General features: G+C 35.5%; 1 protein-coding gene across 1 annotated transcript in view; it reads right to left on the bottom strand.

The window, feature by feature from the left end:
* Positions 1–16554, bottom strand: part of LOC142353718 (G-protein coupled receptor-associated protein LMBRD2-like) — a 42747-nt gene extending 26193 nt beyond the window's left edge. Inside the window, exons 1-8 of the mRNA XM_075406050.1 lie at positions 16283–16554; positions 14155–14415; positions 13362–13573; positions 11591–11801; positions 7358–7432; positions 4311–4558; positions 3521–3588; positions 2842–3026 (exon numbers count right to left, since the gene is read on the bottom strand). Coding sequence (XP_075262165.1) covers positions 2842–3026; positions 3521–3588; positions 4311–4558; positions 7358–7432; positions 11591–11801; positions 13362–13573; positions 14155–14415; positions 16283–16456 — 1434 coding nt within the window. The 5' untranslated portion in view covers positions 16457–16554. The remainder of the gene's footprint in view (positions 1–2841; positions 3027–3520; positions 3589–4310; positions 4559–7357; positions 7433–11590; positions 11802–13361; positions 13574–14154; positions 14416–16282) is intronic.
* Between the last annotated feature and the right edge of the window lie 5049 nt (positions 16555–21603).

Genomic DNA, 21603 nt, shown 5'->3' with positions numbered 1-21603 from the left:
ATTCAGTAGAAAACTGCAAGAGGAAAGTGTCGCAGCCAATTAAACCATACGTTTTTCTCTGAAAATTTTATCTATGATCCAATGAAAGTCTTGTCTAAGCCAGTTGAAGCTATCAATGTTTTTATAAGGTGATAAGAATTCAAAAGGAACCAAAAATACGAAAACAATCAAAAATTTGGAAAAAAAATTGTGAAATCTTGTGCCATTGAAGTCAAATGACCAATAGTTAGAACATAATACTACTAACCAGATTAATTTTGGTTGCATTAGGATGTAAAGGGGTCGTGTAATTACCGAGACCGACATACAAATCACGAAGATAAGTTTATGATTGGTTAATGATGAAAAAAATTTTATTTTCAAAGTCTGAACAGCCATTAGCTGTCCAATTAAAGCACTAGATAGATTCTCTTAATGCTCATTACGAAACCCATTGCATTCTTATTTTGTGCCATAGAACTCCAAAAATTTTGTAAAAACAAAATTCAAAATTTTAATAAAAGTTACGAAAACTCAGAGTCGAAGCGAAAAAAAAACATGAACCATTCCTTTAAAACAAATTTGTTGATCATTGGGCATCATTTGACAGTAAATGACGCTTGTCATTAACTGAAGCCCGATAAGAAAAGTGACAAGTCTCAGAGCGACTAAAAAACAAAAAGAATAGGAAAAGTTTTCTAAAAAAAAACAGCTCTTAAATTGAATTCGAATTTTTTTGTTAGTAAACATCGTTATCAGACCAGAACCAGCCTTTTTTATCGTCTTTCGTCTATTAGTAACACAAAATTGTTTCACATTGTAGCCTGAAATATAATTTTAAATTAATAATTTTTTAATAGAAAAGATCTAAATTTACACTAAAATTACACTAAAAGTGAACAAAATCATGCAAATATCCCGTGTTCACACAAAATTTTAAACCTCGATAACTCCTCGAGAATTACGAAATTCAAAATCTTTTTAATTTCGAAATCTACGCTGGACGAGCTTTTTAATGATATCACTAACACTTCTCTACGATGAATATTGATCGCCCAAAATTGTCTGAACAAAAAAAACCCATTTGATTATATAGTTCCTCCCCCCACAAGTGGGGTCTGAACAATTAAAAGTAAGAAGTCTACAAAACTACTGTAAGCTAATCAGGTGCTAAATTTCTAATATCAACTAAAATTATATATTTACCAACAGAGTGCGAAGAGCAACCTTGGTAAAACATTTATTGTAACACATGATCTCCCAAAGCTATTGAAAGAGAAAAAACTAATGGAAAAAATGATGTAAAAAGACACCGCCACAATACAATTCTTTGAATTGTAAAAAACCAAGAAAAGCGCAATAATAGCCCCAGCTATCACTGTGCTGCTATTCAACACCAATTTCTCACTCCAGTTTAAAGATCACGCTTCAAACCTACTCGCTTTTTCCCATCCTATACTACCCCAGCGTGACTTAAATCACCACTCTAATCGAACAGTCGAAAATTTGATGACATCATCAAAAACAAAATACAATCCAGATCAACTTGATTGTAAATAAACTACGAAGAAACCAATAACATAGCCGGCAGATTGCCGGAATAGCTGCGAAAGAATAGACCTGCGTGCCATATAATAGAGATAGAAACAGATACAGATCTAAATTGGAAAAGAAATCGACGCTGCTCCAGAAACTAGGCTAAAAAACATTCAGCGATAAATTAATAAAGCTTGTTAAAATTCATTCCACAGAAGCCTCTTATTAGGGACCTTTATTGCACATATGAGGTCCTTTGACCTTAAAGAAATTCAAATTAAACTTGAGTTTTAAAGTTCAAAAGTCATTTTATTGAGTGAGGTAAGTCACGTATGATCAAAATCTAATCACGCAAATAACCTAAAAAATTTTGCTAAAGCGAGTGAGAAATGACGTCACGCGCGCAAATGCCGTTAGTGAGAGGAAGAAGTCATTCAGAAAATTGGACTTTTTCAGCGTTGCTGTGTGAACAAATGTAAAACGAAAAAAGAGCGTCAGAGGACGAAACAAAAAACATAGCAGGATAAGTCCTGACGAACAATTCAAAGCATTTTCATTGACTAAACAGAAAAAACTAGACCTAGAATGGACTATGAATTAATTGAGAAAATAATTTTAAAAAAAAATCAGATAAAAAATAAAAAACAGAAAATCAATGTCAAAATGCAGCACGTAAACACAAAAAAACCACTAGCGAGAAATGAAATTTTAATTCAAACAAAAAACTAGGCCTAGAAGGGCTGTGAATGGATTGGGAAAACCATTTAGAAAAAAATCCAATCCAAAAAATCGAAAAAACAGCAAAAATCAAAGTGAAATTGCCGCATGTGAACAAAAAAAACCACTACCGAGAAACCGAATTTTTGTTCAAACACCATTTGCTCAATCTACTTTAAAATTAGAGCGAAAAAAAAATCACGCCGCAAAACCACACGCTTTTTCGCTCCATTTCCTGTTTCGGCGTGACCAAAATCACTACTCCAATTTGACTTCAAAAATCATGAAAATGTGTGAACATATCTTAAAGACAGCGCCCCAATACAATTCAAATTCTTTGAATTGTAAAAAACCAAGAGCACCGCAATATAGCTACGCTCAGCTTACAGCTTCGCAGCTATAAAAATAGCCGCGCAGCCATTAAAATATATTTTATGACCAATTTTCTGTGAAATGCACAGACTCAAAAACCTTTCGCTAGGTTTATTCAATAGCTCCATCACCAATTAAGGTTACTTTTTAGGGTTGTCAGCATTCTTTTTTTCAGAGAAAAGCACCACGTACGCGGATTTAACTTGTAGAATACATTTCCTGTAACAAGAAAATAACCTGAATGAGGAAGTATTGATGAGCATCCGCGAAAACCCCAGCAATGAAGATAGCGTAGATAGAGAGGACTGGTTCTTCTCTGAAGAATGTGACCTCACTCCACACAAGTGTGACAGATAGGATAGCCAGGATGATGCCCAGAGTCTGCAGCAATTTGGGCACCACAACTATCTTCCAGTAGAACTCTGCAAAGCAAATATCAGAACGTTTAGTCAAACTCATAGGAACTAATTTGTTTTTGTAAGCCTCAATAGTAGTAATAGGGGGATAGGGACCTCAACGACAGAGGAAGGAGGGGTGCGGACTTACTTTCTACAAGGAGGATAAATTAAACTTCTCAAGCTTATTCAATTTTTTTTTCAAGCGTACCATCTCGTGGAAGATGGGAGTTGATAAAATTTCTCAAGTCGAGGTTTCCGCCATTTTCACTACTATCCTTAAGAAATCAGTAATTTTGAACTCATGGACAATTTATATCCAACTATCTAAATCTGAAAACGACATCCACAAAGGTTAAATGCCACAGGAACAGAAATGTGCCGTTAGAACCAGCTTTCTCTATAACGACAGTTATACCCGACATTAAAGTAAAAGCGAACTGCAATAAACTCAATAAACGACAATTTTCAGGTACTAAAAGATAGCGAGTTCAGCATTTACATTGAATAGACAGACTAACCTATTCTTGGATCACAGATAGAATGTCTGGCTGTGGCCGCAGTGCCCAGACTATACCTCCGGAACTCACTAAACACAAAAAAAAACGTTCACCTAACACATTTTAAACCCCTTTTATGATATCTCTTCTTTTGCTTATTCTTTTTCTATCTTTTAAAGCGGCTTTGTAGATGCTAGTGCCAAGAGCTGTAATGTATCGAAGACTCAGTTATCGAAAGTGCAATTTCCTCTTCTAATTTCGGTTTTTTGCTAAGAGCTATTCGGAGCGCGGGTCCGGTAAAAACGCTCATTTTCTACAAGTTCTGCTACAAGTTTTTTATTCAAGTAAGCAACTGAACTGGAGTGAGCAGAACCATCTAAGTGAGTTTCAAAATAATAAATGCGTGCTGTATAAATGCGTCTTTTTCAACCAATCAAAATTTAGCATCGTAACAAGTATTCATCTAAACTACTTCCGCAGTGACAAAAACTGCTTACTTCGTCTGTTAAAATCCCTTAGTTTAAACTATTTTCAGCGAAATTTACTATTTTAGGAGTCCTATAATGTATTAACTCGGTCTCTGCACGAGGGTAAATACAAATTGACCTAATCTATACGAATAAATTAAGAGTCCGCACTAAAAGAATGTTTACAACTATCAATAACTGAAACTTATTTATTGATTTCCTCTTTTTAGGACAGTTTACTGAGGCCCACATTGCCCCCTTCCCTGTCCTTTCCGAGTATTCAATTATATTCACATTTTTCACCCTTCACATCCTTTATATACATTCTTCTTCTTTTTTCTAACCTGGTCCCGCTACTTTTGCTCTTGACGATATCTTCCAGTTTGAACGCTTTCTTCAACAGAGCCTCCCATTTAGCTTCAAGGCGCCATAAATTCTGCCTGGCAACTAAGAGTTTCTTGTGCAATGCCACCAGTTTCTTCTCATTTGCATAGTCGCCAGTTCCTTCCATTGCAGCATTGTGTCCACCTCTAGCTGTTGAGATTCCACCACCCGGTCGGTACTTCAGTCTGTCTTGGAAGTTGGACGGACTCTGAAAAGGTCCAAAATTAATTAACAAATTATACGGTTATTAATTACCCTTGTTGATTCAGGATGTTAATCTTGCAAGAATCTTGCAAGATTAAGAACAATATTGTAAGAATAGTCTCGACTAGTGTAACAAATTATGTGACTGATTTTGTATAACCTTAAAACTCCGCAAGTTCAAATCTTACAAAATTTTCAAATTGAAAATGAATGGACTCTGCAAATGTTATTTTTCATTTGTTGACAAATCATATATTGAGAATTGCATTCTCTCTAAAAAGTAATTCATTCTTAATTGCATTCTCAATTTCAATTCGCATTTCTTCCGTTCACAAATTCTATCACTCAACGTGGGAGGAATCTGCAGTTAGGAAAATTAAATTCTTTAAAGGACAAAAAAATTAATTATGCTTAGACTTTGAAAATGTCGTTAAGTGTTATTTCTTATTTAATTTACTGAAACTGAATGTTGGAGATCTTCAGTTTTTCATCGAAAAATTTTTCATATTTCTCAATGTCACGCAATTTTAATCATTCTCACAACACAGAGAAGCTAATTTTCAACTCAAAATTTGCTGTATACCAGCTTCAGATGTAGCTGGAAAAAGACTAGCATAAAATTCCCATTTACGTTGGCATTTCAAACATAGCCGGCAAATTGCCGGAAAAAACCACCGTTGATTCGCTTGACACACTGGGGATTGAAACACATTGGGATTGAAACAGAAAAAGAGATAGAAATTGACAGAACTTTTTTTAAGTGTCAAAGTGTTCTTATTTGGTTAGATATTCGGATAGATTCTAAAATTACTCTTAATTCATCTTCTAAACTGAACACTAATAAGCATAATACTGATGCCAGCAAGCAATCGCTTTAATGAACTTTGACATCTTAATGCGCTATGACTTAATAACCGGGCTTTATATGTTTATCCCCTTTTTTCATTTTGCTCTTTTGACTTTGACCGTATTCACTACATTGAAAGAGTGAGTGAAGTAAGTAAGTCAAACGTGACTTTTGTAAAACGAAAAACGTGATCAAAAGGAAAAGCGAAACATACAAAAAACATAGCAGGACAAGTTCCCACCTACAATTCAAAAATTTTCACGGCGCAAAATCACTAGCTCCACTTTCTGTTTCGGTGTGACCAAAATCATCACCCCAATTTCATTTCAAAAATCTTAAAAATGCATGAACAGATCTTAAAACATAGCCGGAAGAATTCCGGAAACGACTCGAAGATGTCTTCGACAAAAGCAGCCTGTCGAATAACTAGTTTCTGATAGCCGTGAGCACCGAAGAAGATAACAGACTATTTCGACTGAAACAAAAATATTAACTGAAAAGTAATTTAAAACAAAAAATCAAATATTTTTTTGATTTGCAAAAGTACGAACACAGAGCGGAAAACAATATTTCAAGTAATCAAGACAACTTAATTGCTCAAACAAATTCGGACAAGCCAAAAGAAGCACAAAACTTCCTTAATTTTCAAATAAAGCAAAAAACAACTAATTTTCAATTAAAGCGGAAATTATGAAAAAATTCGTAAATTTTTTATCAGAATTCGAAGAAATGCATGGTACCAAAGAACCTATATTTAATTTGCAATAGAAACAGCCCACGGGCACTAAGCATACATTCAGTTACAAGTAAAAGCAACAAAATACAATAAGGGACCAGAAATTGCTAAAATAGCTTATAAAACCGGATAATTAGTTGAAGAACATTTAAAGTAGCGTAAAATCCCCTTCAATTACCACAAAAAAATGATACGCTATCAAAACAACCTGAAAATTTTAACATTAAATTGAAATAACCTTTTGGACAACATAGAAGTTTCAAAAAACAAAAAAAACAGCTAGAAAAAGCCGCATGTGAACAAAAAAAAAGGCTCGCTAAGCAAAAATTTTTCACACCTACATTTCTCGCTCTGTTTCAAAAGAAGGCATGAACAAAAGAAATGTAACAACTTTCTCAAACTTTATTCACTCCCTGAATGTCCGGTTTTCTTTTCTTGCTCGCTCACTTATAAAAAACTGAAAACCATAAAGACTCATTGAGTCATAATACTAAAAGACAGCGGCCCCAATATAATTCAAATTCTTTTAATTGTACAAAAAGGCGAGAGCCTAAATAATAGCCGTCGAGAAGCTGACGGCGGCTATTAATAATGTCAATTGAATTTAGAGACGCAAGGTTTCCTGTGATTTTGATCAAAACAATTGAAATCGGTCCATTTGAAAACACCCAGCGATACTGGCCGTGTGCTATCTGATAAAATTCTTGCTAAGAATTTTCATTGTGTATGATCTGACATAAGTAAAAGTTTCTTTTAATTATCTTATCAGATCTTACAGGAAAAAATTCTGCTGACTAAACATGTTTTCTCAATTGGCTCAACGTATTAAGGGATGGTTTCATTTGCGATCGAATAAAGTATACTTGCGATACCAAATCATAGGCCAACTTTTGGGAAACGAATTAATAGAGAATAATTAATAAAGAACACAACGAAATATTCACTCAACTTAAAACACTCACGTGCACATTTTAAAATGCCGAAAGTCTGCAGTGCCAGAAATCAAAATGCCAGAAGTTGCTACTTAGCCAGAAGTTGAATTTCGTTGACTTTCGTCATTTTAAAACGTTCGCGTTGCGTGTTTTAAGCATGGTTAAGTTGACTCTGCAGAAGTCACTTCAAAATTCTGACTTAATATCTCGAACCACGTCGCAGTTCTCGATAAACGCCAGAAGTTCTCAGTGACTTCAAGCAGAGTCTCGTAACCATTACAGAATTACCTTTGATAGAATGATTTGCAGCTTTGGATAGAATATTGAGGTCGTCGGTATTTCTGCATGTGCATCTTTAATGTTCTGAAACAGTCTAACATGTAAATACAGTTTTATGAAAGTACGGCGAAACACTATCAAGCTACAGCTTGAAAGCTAAACAGTTGAGGCAATTCAACCACTAGGAGTAACTAGAGGCTGATTCCATTAGTCCATTTTTAGTAGCAATGCGACAGACACTACCTATATAAATGAAAATCTTAAATTTCATAGAAACGAGCATGTCTTCATGACAATTTTCAGGGCGTTTTGAGCATACTTTTTTCTTCAATGTTTTCTTAAGTTTCATCAATTAAAATCCAATTATTTCATCATCTGGAAAAAACAGGCATCATTGAGTAAGAGTCTGATAAGGTAACCAATCAACATCATAAAGAAAGAGTCTAAGAAAAGAGTCTCCTTTTCACAACATTCTCAGAACGAAACAATCGCTAATTCTTCAAAACTGAGTAGTCAAAGAACAACAACATAGGAGGCAGACAGTCGCGAAATAAACTGTGTAGGGCCTAAGTTAAAAAGGGCCGAACTGGAAGCAAATAAAATGCGCTACTCGACTAAATCATTTATCCTTATTTTCAAATTAAATACCAAAACTCATGTACTTCAAGAAACAGAGCTTATTATTAATTTAATCCGGTGACTACAATGATTGAAAAATTTCTAAATAGTTGAAACTCAAAGTTTATGACTAAATAAGTGCAGAGAATGTAAGATAAAAAATTATCAGACAATTGACACGTCAATTCTCATACCGAAGATCTATTGGCCAAATGGTCGCAAGCATAAAAAAGGACGAAGATGAATTAAAAATCAAGGCGGAAGTCCTGAAATAAAACAGAACTTATTGAGTGTTTTTGAATGACCTTTGAAAAAATTGGTGGGAAAATCTATTTAAAAATATAATCCACAACCGTCCGGCTATTTGCTCGCAACCAGTGGTAGCTAGCTACAGTTTAGGCGGGTATCTTAGTTTAATTGAAGGAGTGTGAGGTGAACGCGGCGGGGAAGCACGGGGATGGGGGTGGGGATTGGGGGCAAGTGGGCGGAGAAATGAGGTAAGGGGGACGTGAATGGGGGAAATGAAGTGCGGGGGATATAGAACTCGCCGTCGCTAGGCGGCTGTCAGACAAACGATTTTAAAAAAATTGAAAATAGCGGACTAAGAATGCAGTTCCATCTTTTGAAAAAAACGAATTCAAAAGCAAAACTCGAAAACATAGCTGGCAGATTGCCAGAAAATAGCCGCAATAGATTCGTAGATCGGCAGTCTAAAAAAACAGTAAAAAAGACAGACCAAAAAAATTCGTCTTTTCATTGAAGGCTGATCTGTTATATTTTGATTATAAATCTGTATAAGTTATTGCTGCCTCTATTAGCTGATCTCAAATAACCTTCATTTAGAACGACACACACCCATTTGACCTTATCTCTTTGAATTAAAGTAAATAAAAGTCAATTTCAAAGTGAGGAAGTCATTTTTGAGAGTGAGGTAAGTCAAGTGTGACCAAAAATTTAGTCACGCACATGAACAAAAGAACTCGCTCCACTAAGAGCGAAAAATGACGTCACACATGCAATTCAGTTGAAGTTGCATGAACGAATGAAAAAGTGGCTGTGACGTCATATGGTCGTAACAAAAATCATGACGACGAAATAAAAAACATAGCAGGACAAGTCCTGACGTGCAATTCAAAGAATTTTCATTAACTTAACAAACAACTAGACCTAGAAAGGACAATGAATGAATTGGGAAAACTATTTCTAAAAAAATCAGATGAAAAAAAAACAAAAAAAAAAACAGAACATCAATGTCAAAATGCTGCTAGGGAGAACAAAAAACCACTAGTGAGATATGTAATTTTGATTCTAACAAAAAACTAGGTCCAGAGTGAGCTGTGAATGGATTGGGAAAACTATTTAGAAAAAAATCCGATCCAAAAAATCAAAAAAAAACAGTAAAAATCAGAGTGAAATTGCCGCATGTGAACAAAAAACCACTACCGAAAAACCGAATTTTTGTTCAAACACCGTTTTCTCAATCTACTTTAAAATTAGAGCGAAAAAAATTCACGCCGCAAAACCACTCGCTTTTTCGCTCCATTTCCTGTTTCGGCGTGACCAAAATCACCACTCCAATTTGACTTCAAAAATCATGAAAATGTGTGAACAGATCTTAAAAAAAAAAAACATAGCAGGACAAGTCCTGAAATACAATTCAAAGAATTGAATGAAAAACTCGGACGCACTCTACCTGATCAGCAGATCAATTGAACAATGCCAGCCAGAACACAAAAATCACAAAAGAATTGAGAAACTAAAAGAATCAAAACTAAACAAAAACAAACTCATTGCTAAAACTCTTGAAGCTTTTAAACCTACAGCAAAACTTTTTCCCATTAAAAACACCTATTACAAAAATATGTTCAAAACCAATTTTTGTTTGTGAAATCAGTCCAGTATTATATCTGCAATACCTGAAAAATATTCATTGGCCCTTGAAGATCGATTAACTTGAAAATGACCAAATAATTTAAGATAAAAAAAAATCAATTGCAAGTTATAAGAAAATGTTGCTGAGAATTGTGATATAAATATCTTCAGAATCATTTCTGTGTCTCTAGAGGCTATCCAGTAACCCAATTCGAAGCATTAAAAAATCAGTGGCTCATAGATCGATAGGCAATAAATTTCAGAAAAAATTTCAAACTTCAAAATAGAAATTCCTTCTATTAAAATGTTGAAAGCCATTCAATTGCCCCTAGCAACTATTTAATAAAATATTGTCAAACCCTGGATGCGTTTACCTGGTAACTGAGGCAAGAAAAAATAAATAAAATACAAATATTTAAAACAAAAAAATTGAAAAAAAATTGCAATTTCTATCAAACAATTTCTAAAAGACGAAAGGTTAAATTGTTGAAAACAAATCCAATGAAACTAAAAACCATGCAGTAACTTTTTTATGAAAACGCGGAATAGGTTTTCTTGCACTTGAGAATCGACGAATATCAAAAACTGACAAAAACTTTAGGAAACATTAAAAAAATTGCAGATCTTATCAAAAAAATGCTAAAATTCGAGACATTAAAAAGTTAAAAAGCATTCCATTGTTACTAGAAACTATGCAGTTCCCTATTAACAAACCTCAACGGAGATTGCCTGGTCCCTGAAACTCGAAAAACTGACAAAATGATGAACATTTTCAAAAACCTGAAAAAAATGCAAATTTGTTAAAAAAAAAATTGCTAAAATTTGTGATATTCAAAAGTTGAAATTTATTCCATGGCAACTAAAAATTTTTCAGTAACTTATTATCCAACCCCTAATATGGGTTTCTTGCCCCTGGGACTCAAACAACTTGAAGGATGACAATAAATATGTCAAAAAACATGAAAAATTTGCAACTTTTGTCAAAAAATGCTAAAATTCATGATGTCAAAAAGTTGAAAACCGTTCCATTGCCACTAGAAACTGTGCAGTAACCTATCATCCAAACCTTTATCAAACCGTAGATGAGGTTTCGTGACACCTAGGGCTAAAAAACTCAAAAAATGACAAAAATTTTCAAAAAACCTGAAAAAAATTGCAAAAATGAGTATCATTTTGTGTGTTTGTGTTTGTAGTACCACGACATATAGCCCATAAAATGGTCATAACAAGCAATTTTGTCTCGCAAAAGACCTTCATCAGCTTTTAAAACTTCAATCTTAGACTAATCAAACAAAAATCTCAAAAAAATCACAAAAAACACGAAAAATTGCACCATTTTGAGACGAAAAACTCCTAAAAATGACCTTTTAACCTTTAATTAAAGCCATCCCAGCAGCTGCACCACGATACGCACTTGAAGGACTACTAAAGCCCACTTTGGGCCTCTAATGAAACTTAATGCCCGCTGGGCTTTACCTGTTTATCCCGTTTCGAAAGATCAAAGTCATTGAAAAACGTGTGAACACATCTTAAAAAAAAAAAAACACAGCGCACCAATACAATTCAAATTCTTTGAATTGTAAAAAAGACAGCGCCCCAATACAATTCAAATTCTTTGAATTGTAAAAAACCAAGAGAAGGCCAATAATAGCCCCAGCTATAGCTGAGCGGCTATTAATAAAGAATTGAAAAGGAAACAAAAATTCGATTGGCGGATTAGAAACGAGACGGAACAAGTGAAATAGGACATACGTCTAGAATGTCTTCGAGTGTTTCGGTAGCATCACTCTTTTCAGAGTGGAGTTTAGCCACTTGGAAGTAAGTCCTCCTGAGTCTGTGCTCCCTGCGAGACAGATCCCACACGTATCTGGGCACTTCTACCAAACCATAGCCCATCAATAACACCATGAAGAACAGACCCCACGTGTTACTCGCAGTGGTCACCAGTGTCTTCAGAGACTCTCTAAACAAACACAGACATCTCTTTAAAAAACAAAAACCGGATCTATTCTGTTTCGTCATAGCTTAGTGAGTATAAATGAACCCCCTTTTATGAACCCCAGGCGCACGTGCTATTTTCTTACATAGTAACGTGCTATATAACAACATAAAATTTGTAACTGGGGGTCATAAAAAAAAACTGGGTGGGGGGAACAGAATAGATCCCAAAAACCCACTAACGTCGGACAGATTGCTCTCGAACGCCAGGTGCGGTATTTAAACTCAGAGGGGGCTGTAACCTAGAAAAATTTAAATTTATTCTATTTTGCCCCCCGCAGCTTTGTGGGTTTATATTTTTACGCCCCCAGGCGCACGTGCTATTTTTTTAACATAGTAACGTGTTGTATAACAACATATAATTTGTAACTGGGGGGCGTAAAAAAAACAATGGGTGGGGGGCAAAACAGAATATATCAAAAAATTTTTATTGGTGCCAACAAAACTCCGACTAGTGAGGGTTTCACACCGATAAGCTACCACATGTTTCACTGAAGCATTAACCACTCGGATATCAGAGCCTTCAGATCTTGCAATCGCTTTTGTTTTAGCAACTACTACGACCTGATTTCTCGATGAGCACAACTTAAATCACGTAAAAAAATGCAACCTGAAAACTGTTCCCAGTAGAAGTTCAAAGTAGAAAAACTGGCGGAAAAAGATCTGCATCAGATTTTCGTTGTATTCCTCGAGCGTTAGCAAGTTATTTTTATTGGCAGGTTATGCACCGGTTGTTATCGCATAAAGAGTTGATTAATGAGTATTACCGAATGGTTGTTATCACCATCAACATCCGAAGCGATGCCGAATAATTGAACGGCCTCTAGAGGGGGATAATGGTTTTAATCAACTATCATCGCAATTACAAGTTGGATTGCGATGTTTTGCTGATTTTCTCCAGTGTTTTGCTGATTTTCTAGAACTTTTTCTCTTCTAGTCTTTACACAGCAATATAGACGAGAAAAGAGTTGCGGAAAAAGATGGTCTAATCACAAAGCAGAGTTTCGCCAATCTTGCAGACTTTCTTAGTATTAATCGGGCGATAGCAAGTTAGTTCATCGATAAGCTATGCAGATGTTGTTATTGCAACGAGAATTGATTAAAGCATTGTTTCAGGTGTTTTCCTCCAATATCAATTGTCTGACATAGCGAATGGCTTAGAACCAAGTTTCAGAAATTAGATCTCCGAATTTAATAACTCAAGACTTGTTACGGGCACAATAAAAGAACTGATGCATTCCTAAATTAAAATATCGGATGTACTCTAAACCAATGACAATTTCTATTGTATTGCTAAAAGGCAAAATTAGACGTACTCCTAAATGGCGAAAAAATTGATGTATTCTTACACGAGGCGTATATCAAATATGTTTTTACAAAATAAAAATATTTGATACAACATAGTACGGGGACAAAATTTGATGTATTGTCATCAAATTATCTAAAATCTCTTTGCGCGATAATGCAGTCCTGTTTCGGTTGATTAAATTTTAAAAAGTACATATTGAAAGAAAATACAAGTTACCTGTCAAAACTGAGGTCACCCCTGGCTAGTAAATAGATAGCCAGTGCAATGACAATAGCCAAGTAGCTGGCATAGAATATTGCATTCTCAATCAGAGATCGCTTCATCTTCCCAAGGACTGTGAATTCTCCAGCCATACTGTATGACTGCATGAAAGGCAAAATCAACCACGTCAGCAAGAATGATGACCAGTACACTACTAACCACATTGCCTGAAATAGGTACAGGAAAGTTACCCAATGTCATAAACTTGTTCCAATAAGGTCTTGGTTCTTTTTCAATCATGGTGACTGTCTTACAATCGCAGTTCCCATTAAAATTCAATAAAAATACGATCAATTGTATGTATTTGAAAACTTTCGAAACTTTCGTCCAATTGGAATACTTTGCATTTTTTGCATTCGTTTCTTCTTTTCCGTCATTCTCTTATGTGCCTCAAAAATTTGCAACCATGCAAAAATCGCTCAATTCGTGCAAGACTTAGTTCGAGAGCAATTAACATCAACCACTCAATCACTTGGTACGTACTAAATCATTTTTCCAATTGAAACTATACCGTAGTTATAATTACAACATTTAACTCTCACCTCCCCCTTTGGAAACAGACGCGTTTTTTTTTACACATAACGTGCTGTTATTCAACCAGGCTGATTTAGCGTATAAAAATCATTGGCACGGTCCGAATATATCCATAGAATTAACGCAGCACTCGAAAATTCAAATCTAGTCAACTCTGCTGAGTTATAATAACTAACTATTGCCATAACTCACTATAACATTCTCTATAACTCACTTTAATAATATCATCATCTACATTCGTGATTGGCTCCGCACAAGGAGACGGTACAGGGGGCGCAGAAGTTGGAGCAACCGTCGGTTTAGAACTGTTGTTTGTGGTTCCAATCGGAGATGGTGATTGCGAAGATTCAGATGATCCTGGATTGGAATCTGGCATGTCAACTGACTGCGAGAGATCAGAAGGAGACTGCTCCAGGACAGCACTGCGTCTTGCGAGGGAGATATTGTGGTTGGAGAGACACTGCTTGTAGTTAGTCTGAAAAAAACATAGCCATTAGTGGCATTCTCCCTTATTTAAGGAGGTTTCGCTATGGAGTTATTATTCTAGTACGGTTTTCATTCAGTATTTTGCTAAGTTTTTCCAAGTGCGGGGTACAAGGTAAAAACGTTCTGATTTCTGCTAAGTTAATAGGGGTGCTTAATACAAGCGACTGAACGCAGGGGCGGTAGTGGTAGTAACTGAAATTATACAATTTTACTGCGGGTAATATCTTTCCATTTTCTATTTTTATCAACCAATCAAAAGCTAAAGAATGATACCATTATTTAAATTCCAGCTATTCCAAGTAATGATGAGGGAAAAATTTATACATACAACTTTTTTCATTTATTCAACTACAAATTCAATCGTTTTCCAAACCGATAGATAACAGTAGCTCACCTTAAATATTTGACAAAAAAGTTTTAATTTGGATTCCTTTGTGTACAGTTGAAAGTCAAAGACATTTGAGAGCTGATGTTTGGAAAAAGCACAAAACCATGAACAAACTATTTCCATTTTCTACACAAAAAACACAAAACTTCTTTTTTTTTCCAATGTCATCACAGAATTGAGCTTTAAAAAGCATGGAAAGCATTGAGCTTTAAAAAGAAACCATTGAATGAAGTCACTTTTGACAGAGAGTGACTGTAGCTGTTAAATAGCTACCTCGACAGAGTCAGAAACAAGTTTATTACGCTGCAAAATGTACATTTTGAGACTTTTGTAAACAAAAGTGACAAAGGCTTCAATTGGCCTAAAATTCACTTCTTGTATTTCTTTTGTTAATTACTTCAGAAATAACTTTCGGAATAACTTCAGAAACCACAAAATCAAATTGTCCCAAGAACCGTCTCATCGTTAAATTTGTCTTCTTAATCCGCAATTAGTAATATGAGTACCTTACATGCAATTAGTAATGGATAAGGCTTTCGGATCTATTATGCAGATTTTTGTTCAGGAAATCCATCCCCCGTGTTTTTTACGCCCCAGTCACAAAACATACCCGACAGATTGCCGGAAAAAAGCCGCCGTTGATTCCAATAAGCATGATTGGAATTGAAAGAATAGAGGATATTGAAAAAAAAAGATTTTTGAACAAAAACATTTTTTAAGTCCGATTTACTCTGATGGCATTTCGTAGTTGAACATACTTCTGTTTCTTAGAGAGAGGAGGCTACAGGAACTACTGTAAATACCAATAAGCATTAGAGATGGTAACTAAAACTTATAGGAACGACGTTCAAATAGCGGGCATCTAAAATTGGGCTTTTATGGGTTTATCCCGTTTCTATTTCTGACATTAATTTTTTAATACTGACGCTGTTCATTTTGAATTGCTTTGCTGAGCAACTGATGTTCAAAATCATCACTTTAGCAGAATGAGAGAAACTAGCCTAGAAAAGTCAAAAAGATTTCACGCAAAATGTTGAAAAAGGGGCAAAATGAGGTAAAGCGACATATTTTTTTGTTCGACGAAAAAAAACATAGCAGGACAAGTCCTGAAATACAATGAAAAGTAAAAAAAAGTCGAGTCGTAAAAAAGACAGCGCCCCAATACAATTCAAATTCTTTGAATTGTAAAAAAAATAGGAGCGCTATAATAGCGGGCTGAGAAGATGAGGGCGGCTATTAATTATGTTATATAGCACCTTACTAGGTAAAAAAATATCACATATGCACCCAAGGGGCGTAAAAGATATAAGTCCACTAAGCTGCGGGGGGGGGGGGGCAGAATAGATCCCAGCCTTCTTTCATTTCTAATTGACGCGTTGTTCCGCAGCGATTGTGGAGACCAGCGCCAAATTCGAGTAAAATCGCTTGAGCATATGATCCTTTTGCAACTTTATGTTTGGGCACTGACCTGGACCACATCAATAGGCAGAATGGCTACAATGCTGAATGAGAAGTACCAAGCTACCAAAGTAGCAGCCGATACCACGAAGTGCTGTCGTCTCCAGTCACCATACTTGTGGAGGAGAGAAGTGGTCAGACCTAACACCAGTAGCATCTCTCCTATCAATATCCACACTGCCATCCTGTCACCACTTTTGAGAGTTCTTTCTTCAGCTGTTAAGGCAACTCAATCATACCATCTGAAAAATAACCGCTAACATATGTAACCATCTATCCAAAAGTTTGCTCTAAAATTATTTGTAACTCAAATTTTGTCCTCAGAAACAGTAGATAATGTGTAATTTTTTGCAGACAATGCTGAAATAAATAAATATTTTGACTCTGCCCGGTAACAAACAGAAACAATCTATATCTACAGAAGTGGAAAATTAAATGATCCAAAAACGAACTGAATGAGAAAGTGTTTGAGGTTAGTGATACCAACAAAATCGTGCCTTTAAAAACTCCCGCAAAATCGACAATGACGAAAATGGAAAGAAACACACGTGATAGTAACGAAGATTTGATTCGGTAGCTAAGCCATGATTTAATAAAATTCTTTCAACGGTTACTCAATTTCTCCAACCGACTATTGGGCTTCCACGACAAGCACTATCAGGCTTGCAGCAGCATTTCACTGGCTGATAAATTTGTATTACTTGTAAATAAAATGAAACAAAATGATCGAACAAATGACAAATTAGTACTGCAGAGCAAACAGTGAGCTGAAATACGTGAAATGGGTTTTATTTCAATCTTTTAGTGACCCAAAATTTGTGCAAATTAGAAAATCATAGCCGTTAGGTTAAATACTTACAAGTTAAGAAAATCAAATTATCAATCATCATGTGTTACTTTTATTTATATATTAAATATAGTGATCCAACTGAGGCTGTTTTTATCCGATCCTATCAAAAAAAATAGATTTCAAGGCACCAATATGTCTATTAAGAAGTATTTTTCAAATAGTGTTTCATATATACTTACTTTGTCTTTCATTGTGTACAATTGAACTAAACAAGTTTCCAACTCCTAGAAAGCTGTATGTTAACAAAATAAATACAACAAAAATAAGGGTTGAGAGCTTTCTGCCAATAAAAAAACGATCAGTTATTGCTGCTTATTGAATCCTCATTTAGACTCAAGCATTTTATCAGCTTATAGGAATGCATGTTCATGCTGACATAAAATTCATATTGCTATAACTGAAGAACAGATATCAATGCACATATTTTGTAAAAAAAATGTTTTCACAATTTTATGATCAGTCGTTTCTTTCGACGGCAAGGTTCTTTCAATGCTGTCAAAAACAAATCACCTGAAATCAACAGATCTTTATGAAAAACAAACTTTTGCTTAGTGATTTAGGGAAAACTAATAAATAAAAACATTTATCAAGCAGTCAGATTACGTGAAAAGACAAAAAATGTGGTTTGCACTATCATCCTTTATTGTATTTCACGAAGCCTTAATTGTTTTTTCGAGGGTGTTGTTTAGATGGAAAATTCCTTATTGGCAAGCAACAAAGCCTTCAGAAAAAATTTCAAGTTGAAATTTTGAAACTTCTACCTGCTTGATAGTCATGGTAATTTATTTCATCTGTGCATCTTTCACAAAGAGTTTAACCATTCTCTTTCGGAAATAGTTTTACTATTCACAATTTACAGAGACCAAAGGAAGCAATGTGCAAAGCAAGGTTCACCATTACATAACAATAGCGTTTTTTGATGAAAATTATATTTCGAAAACTGCTCAAATAACATTTTTCTCTTAACTTCTATGATGATTGCGTAGTCGCTTGAACGCCATCCCCTTCTACGCAAATCAATGAGAGACTGCTTCTGCGAATACATGTCTAGGCACAACTCAGCAGGAAAACTAATTGCATTGAAAACATTATAAACTAAGTTCCTTAAAGATAGAGAGGCGAGTTCGCCTGCTCACGTCGTATAAAGACCAATATTATACAGAAAATTCACAATTTAGCTCATAATGCTAACCAGAAGTTCAAATCTTTAGGATACCCATAAACAGAATTTCAACACGATGCATGATCAGACGCCTCCTTTTGCTCCCCGGTTTGCTATGATAAAGGTTCGCGTAATTCAATGCGAGACTGCTTCTGTGAATACATGTCTAGGCACAATTCAGCAGGGATACAATTAAAAAACCCTATGAACACAATTTCAACACAATCCATGAAAAAATGTCTGTATTGTTTGCACTATGGTTATCAATGATGAAGGCTTGATATGATAATGATTGAATAGTCTAAAAATTACTACTTTACCAATAAAAGTGCAGAAAATAGATATTAATACAATCAGAATCTACAGGTTGTAGAAAGATACACATGAAGAGTTCAACAGACAAAAAGCAGTGTTTCGTCAACAAATAAATTGGTTTCCTTGCACAAAGAATCTCCTTGACATCACAGGGAGAAATCGACTGTCTCTATCAAGTCAAATATGCGACGCAAAGTAGTTAAATGCTCATAGAAAACAAATCTTGCCAAAATTTGGTGCTATTGAATCCCAGAAAAGAACTTAGACAATCTTCGAGCTTAAAAACTTAAAAAAAAGTTTTAAAAAAGGCAGAAAGAAAACCAAAACTACCAGATGTATAACGACAACTGCAGATAAAAATATAGAAAATGAATGTGAATCACTTTTGAAACTGTATGTTTGTCAAATATTGACATTGATCTGCTAATATTGAATGGTAAATGCAACCTGGTGAACGCTCTCGAGTGAAGTAAAGTTTTGCATATAATTCTGAAATGACATCCACTCACACGCCTCAAAATCGCCGGTTTTTTGATACATAAACCTTTTGACAAATGTAAACTGTAAATATTGTAAATATATTTCAGACTATCTACGACTGATTTTTGGTTGAATCTTTACTCTTTTCTTCTCTTTTCGTCTCCTAAAATCAATTTATCTCGTTCTCTCTAATATCTTTTGAGCTTAAACAGTTTCAAACTCAAACTTGCTCAAACTCGCCCTGCCTTATCGGGGTTGCGCTAGTGTCCTTAATCTTGAAAACAGTTTATGGGGCGGGCAATAAGCCCGCTGATACGCCAATAGCAAATTTGGTTGAGATTGTAGTGTCAGTGTTGGCAGTTTTAGCTCTCCGAGATTGACGAGTTAAAGTTGAGATTTCCCTCTTATATAAAAGCTTAATCAGAACTGGATGAGAGCTTTAACTGGATGACACTCAGTGGATTAGCAGAGGACTACCAAACATGGAGGATATGTTTCTCTGCCTTTGCACAAACCAAGGACCTCTTCGAACCGTTCACACACACACAGTTGACCTATCTGACAGGCCAGTAATACTGAGGCAAAAATGCCAATGACACGCAAACGCGAGAATGCGAGGTATAGACTCAAGTTAGAGCTACAGCTGTACAAGAGAATGCGAACCGCAAAAACCAAATTTGGTGCCACCTGGCAATGACACTAGACGCCAGAAGCCTCATGCTCATTCGGCATGCCTGTGTGAACAGCAAAGGTCTCGGTTATTGTCAGAAAGCCTGGCTACTTCTCCAGCAACGGTTCGGAAGCGACGAGACAGCCACAGTCATAAGTCTGATGACGCAGTGGGGCAGACAACAAATTCGCCAGCACAAAGCCATCCACCAGTACTTCTTCAGAGCGCAAAATTGGTCACCCGCTTGCATCATGCTGGTGACGAGCTTTCTGAGACGCTGTTTAATGCAATTGTATTGAGCGGTCTTCCACAACGATGAGAGCATTTTGTGGTGCAGGAGAGCTTCACTCCTGCGGATAAATTTGTGAAACTGAGGAAGCGTCTCCACAACTTCGAGGAGAGCCGCAGACAAAGATGTGGAGGAGAATCAAAACGTTGCAATGACAGCAAAGAAAGCTTCATCAAATTGGTATACAATCTTCATTCAAATCAGCTCCTAGATAGATTTTTTCTAAGCCTGGTAGTTCCAAAAATTCTAGATTGCGCTTTGTATGTAACATACCTGGACATTTAGCAGATAATAGTTACAGAAAGGACACTGCCGAACGTAGTATATGCAAGGCCATCTAGCAAGTACATCTAAAAATCAACAAGAAGTCCTCTAAAAATTTGGCATCTAGTTTAAGCGCTGAAAGCTCATTTGAAGTTTCAAAAACTGATTTAGTAGTAGATTCAGGCAGCGCTGATAACATAATATATAAAACCTGGTTTAAAAAATATCACAAACTAGAAACCACAGTTCACAATCCAGATGGAGGGAAAACAAAAGTTGAAGGAATAGGAGAGGTAGATGTAGAAGCACGAGACACTAAAGTTGTGCTACATAAATTGACTTTTGAAAAACCTCTGCATGTACCAGAGCACAAAACAAATTTAATTTTAGTTTCCAGTTCAGTTCAAAGCAACACGATTTATTTCACACAAATCTAAGTCAGTGCTAAAAAACAAAAAAAATTAGACTGATAAGAAGATGCAAATTGTTGTTCTTACCATACAGAAAAGAATACAAAGCACCACTTGTCAAACTTAAGTGAGGGCACGTGCCAAGCACAACTTGGTCACAAAAGAACTTGACATTTGAACTTTAGAGATGTAGCAAATACAACAGATAATGTTTCCAAAGCTAAAGATTTTTGTAAAATTTGAGCTTTAGAAAGAAATTCTAAAAGACTGTTCGAAAAGTGAGCGATAACAACGGAAATCAAAAACTAGAAAGAGTTTACTCTGAAGTTATTGCACTTCTGATTATAGTGAGTCCATCAAGTATAGGAGGCAACATTTATGCTGTTAGTTTCATAGATGAATTCAGTGGCTCCGCAGTAAAACCTATGAAATACAAAACGCAAGAATTGCAAGCAAGCTTTCAAAGAGTTTTTTGCCTTATATGCCCCACCAAAAATTTTGCGAACTGATAATGGCACAGAATAAAAACAAAGCCTTTCAAAAATTTTGCATAAGCAAAGAAATAGCTCGTGAATTCACAGTTCCTGAAAAACCTGAGCAAAAAGGTCTTGCAGAACGTTTTACCAGAGCAGTAGTAGAGGTTGGTTACTCTGATAACACATTAGCTTATTTGTTGCAAAACATAAAAGTAGGCAAATTTTTACTTCTTGAAACGTTAGGTTAAATGAAAACGATCTATTGGAAGAAGAACTTCACGAACTACCTGAAGAACTTCAGGATACAAGCAACTCAATTGAGTTAAGTTCACATGGTGACACAACTCAAACAAACAGTGTTCAGGAAAATGAAAAAAGAGAAAATGAAGTTGAAAAATTAAAGAGGAAAGACCAA

The sequence above is a fragment of the Convolutriloba macropyga genome, chromosome 14 (assembly GCF_964194025.1).
Source record: "Convolutriloba macropyga chromosome 14, txConMacr16.3, whole genome shotgun sequence".
Lineage (NCBI taxonomy): Eukaryota > Metazoa > Xenacoelomorpha > Acoela > Convolutidae > Convolutriloba > Convolutriloba macropyga.
The sequence above is the reverse complement of the archived record's forward strand: the minus strand, read 5'-3'. Positions and strand labels throughout refer to the sequence as shown.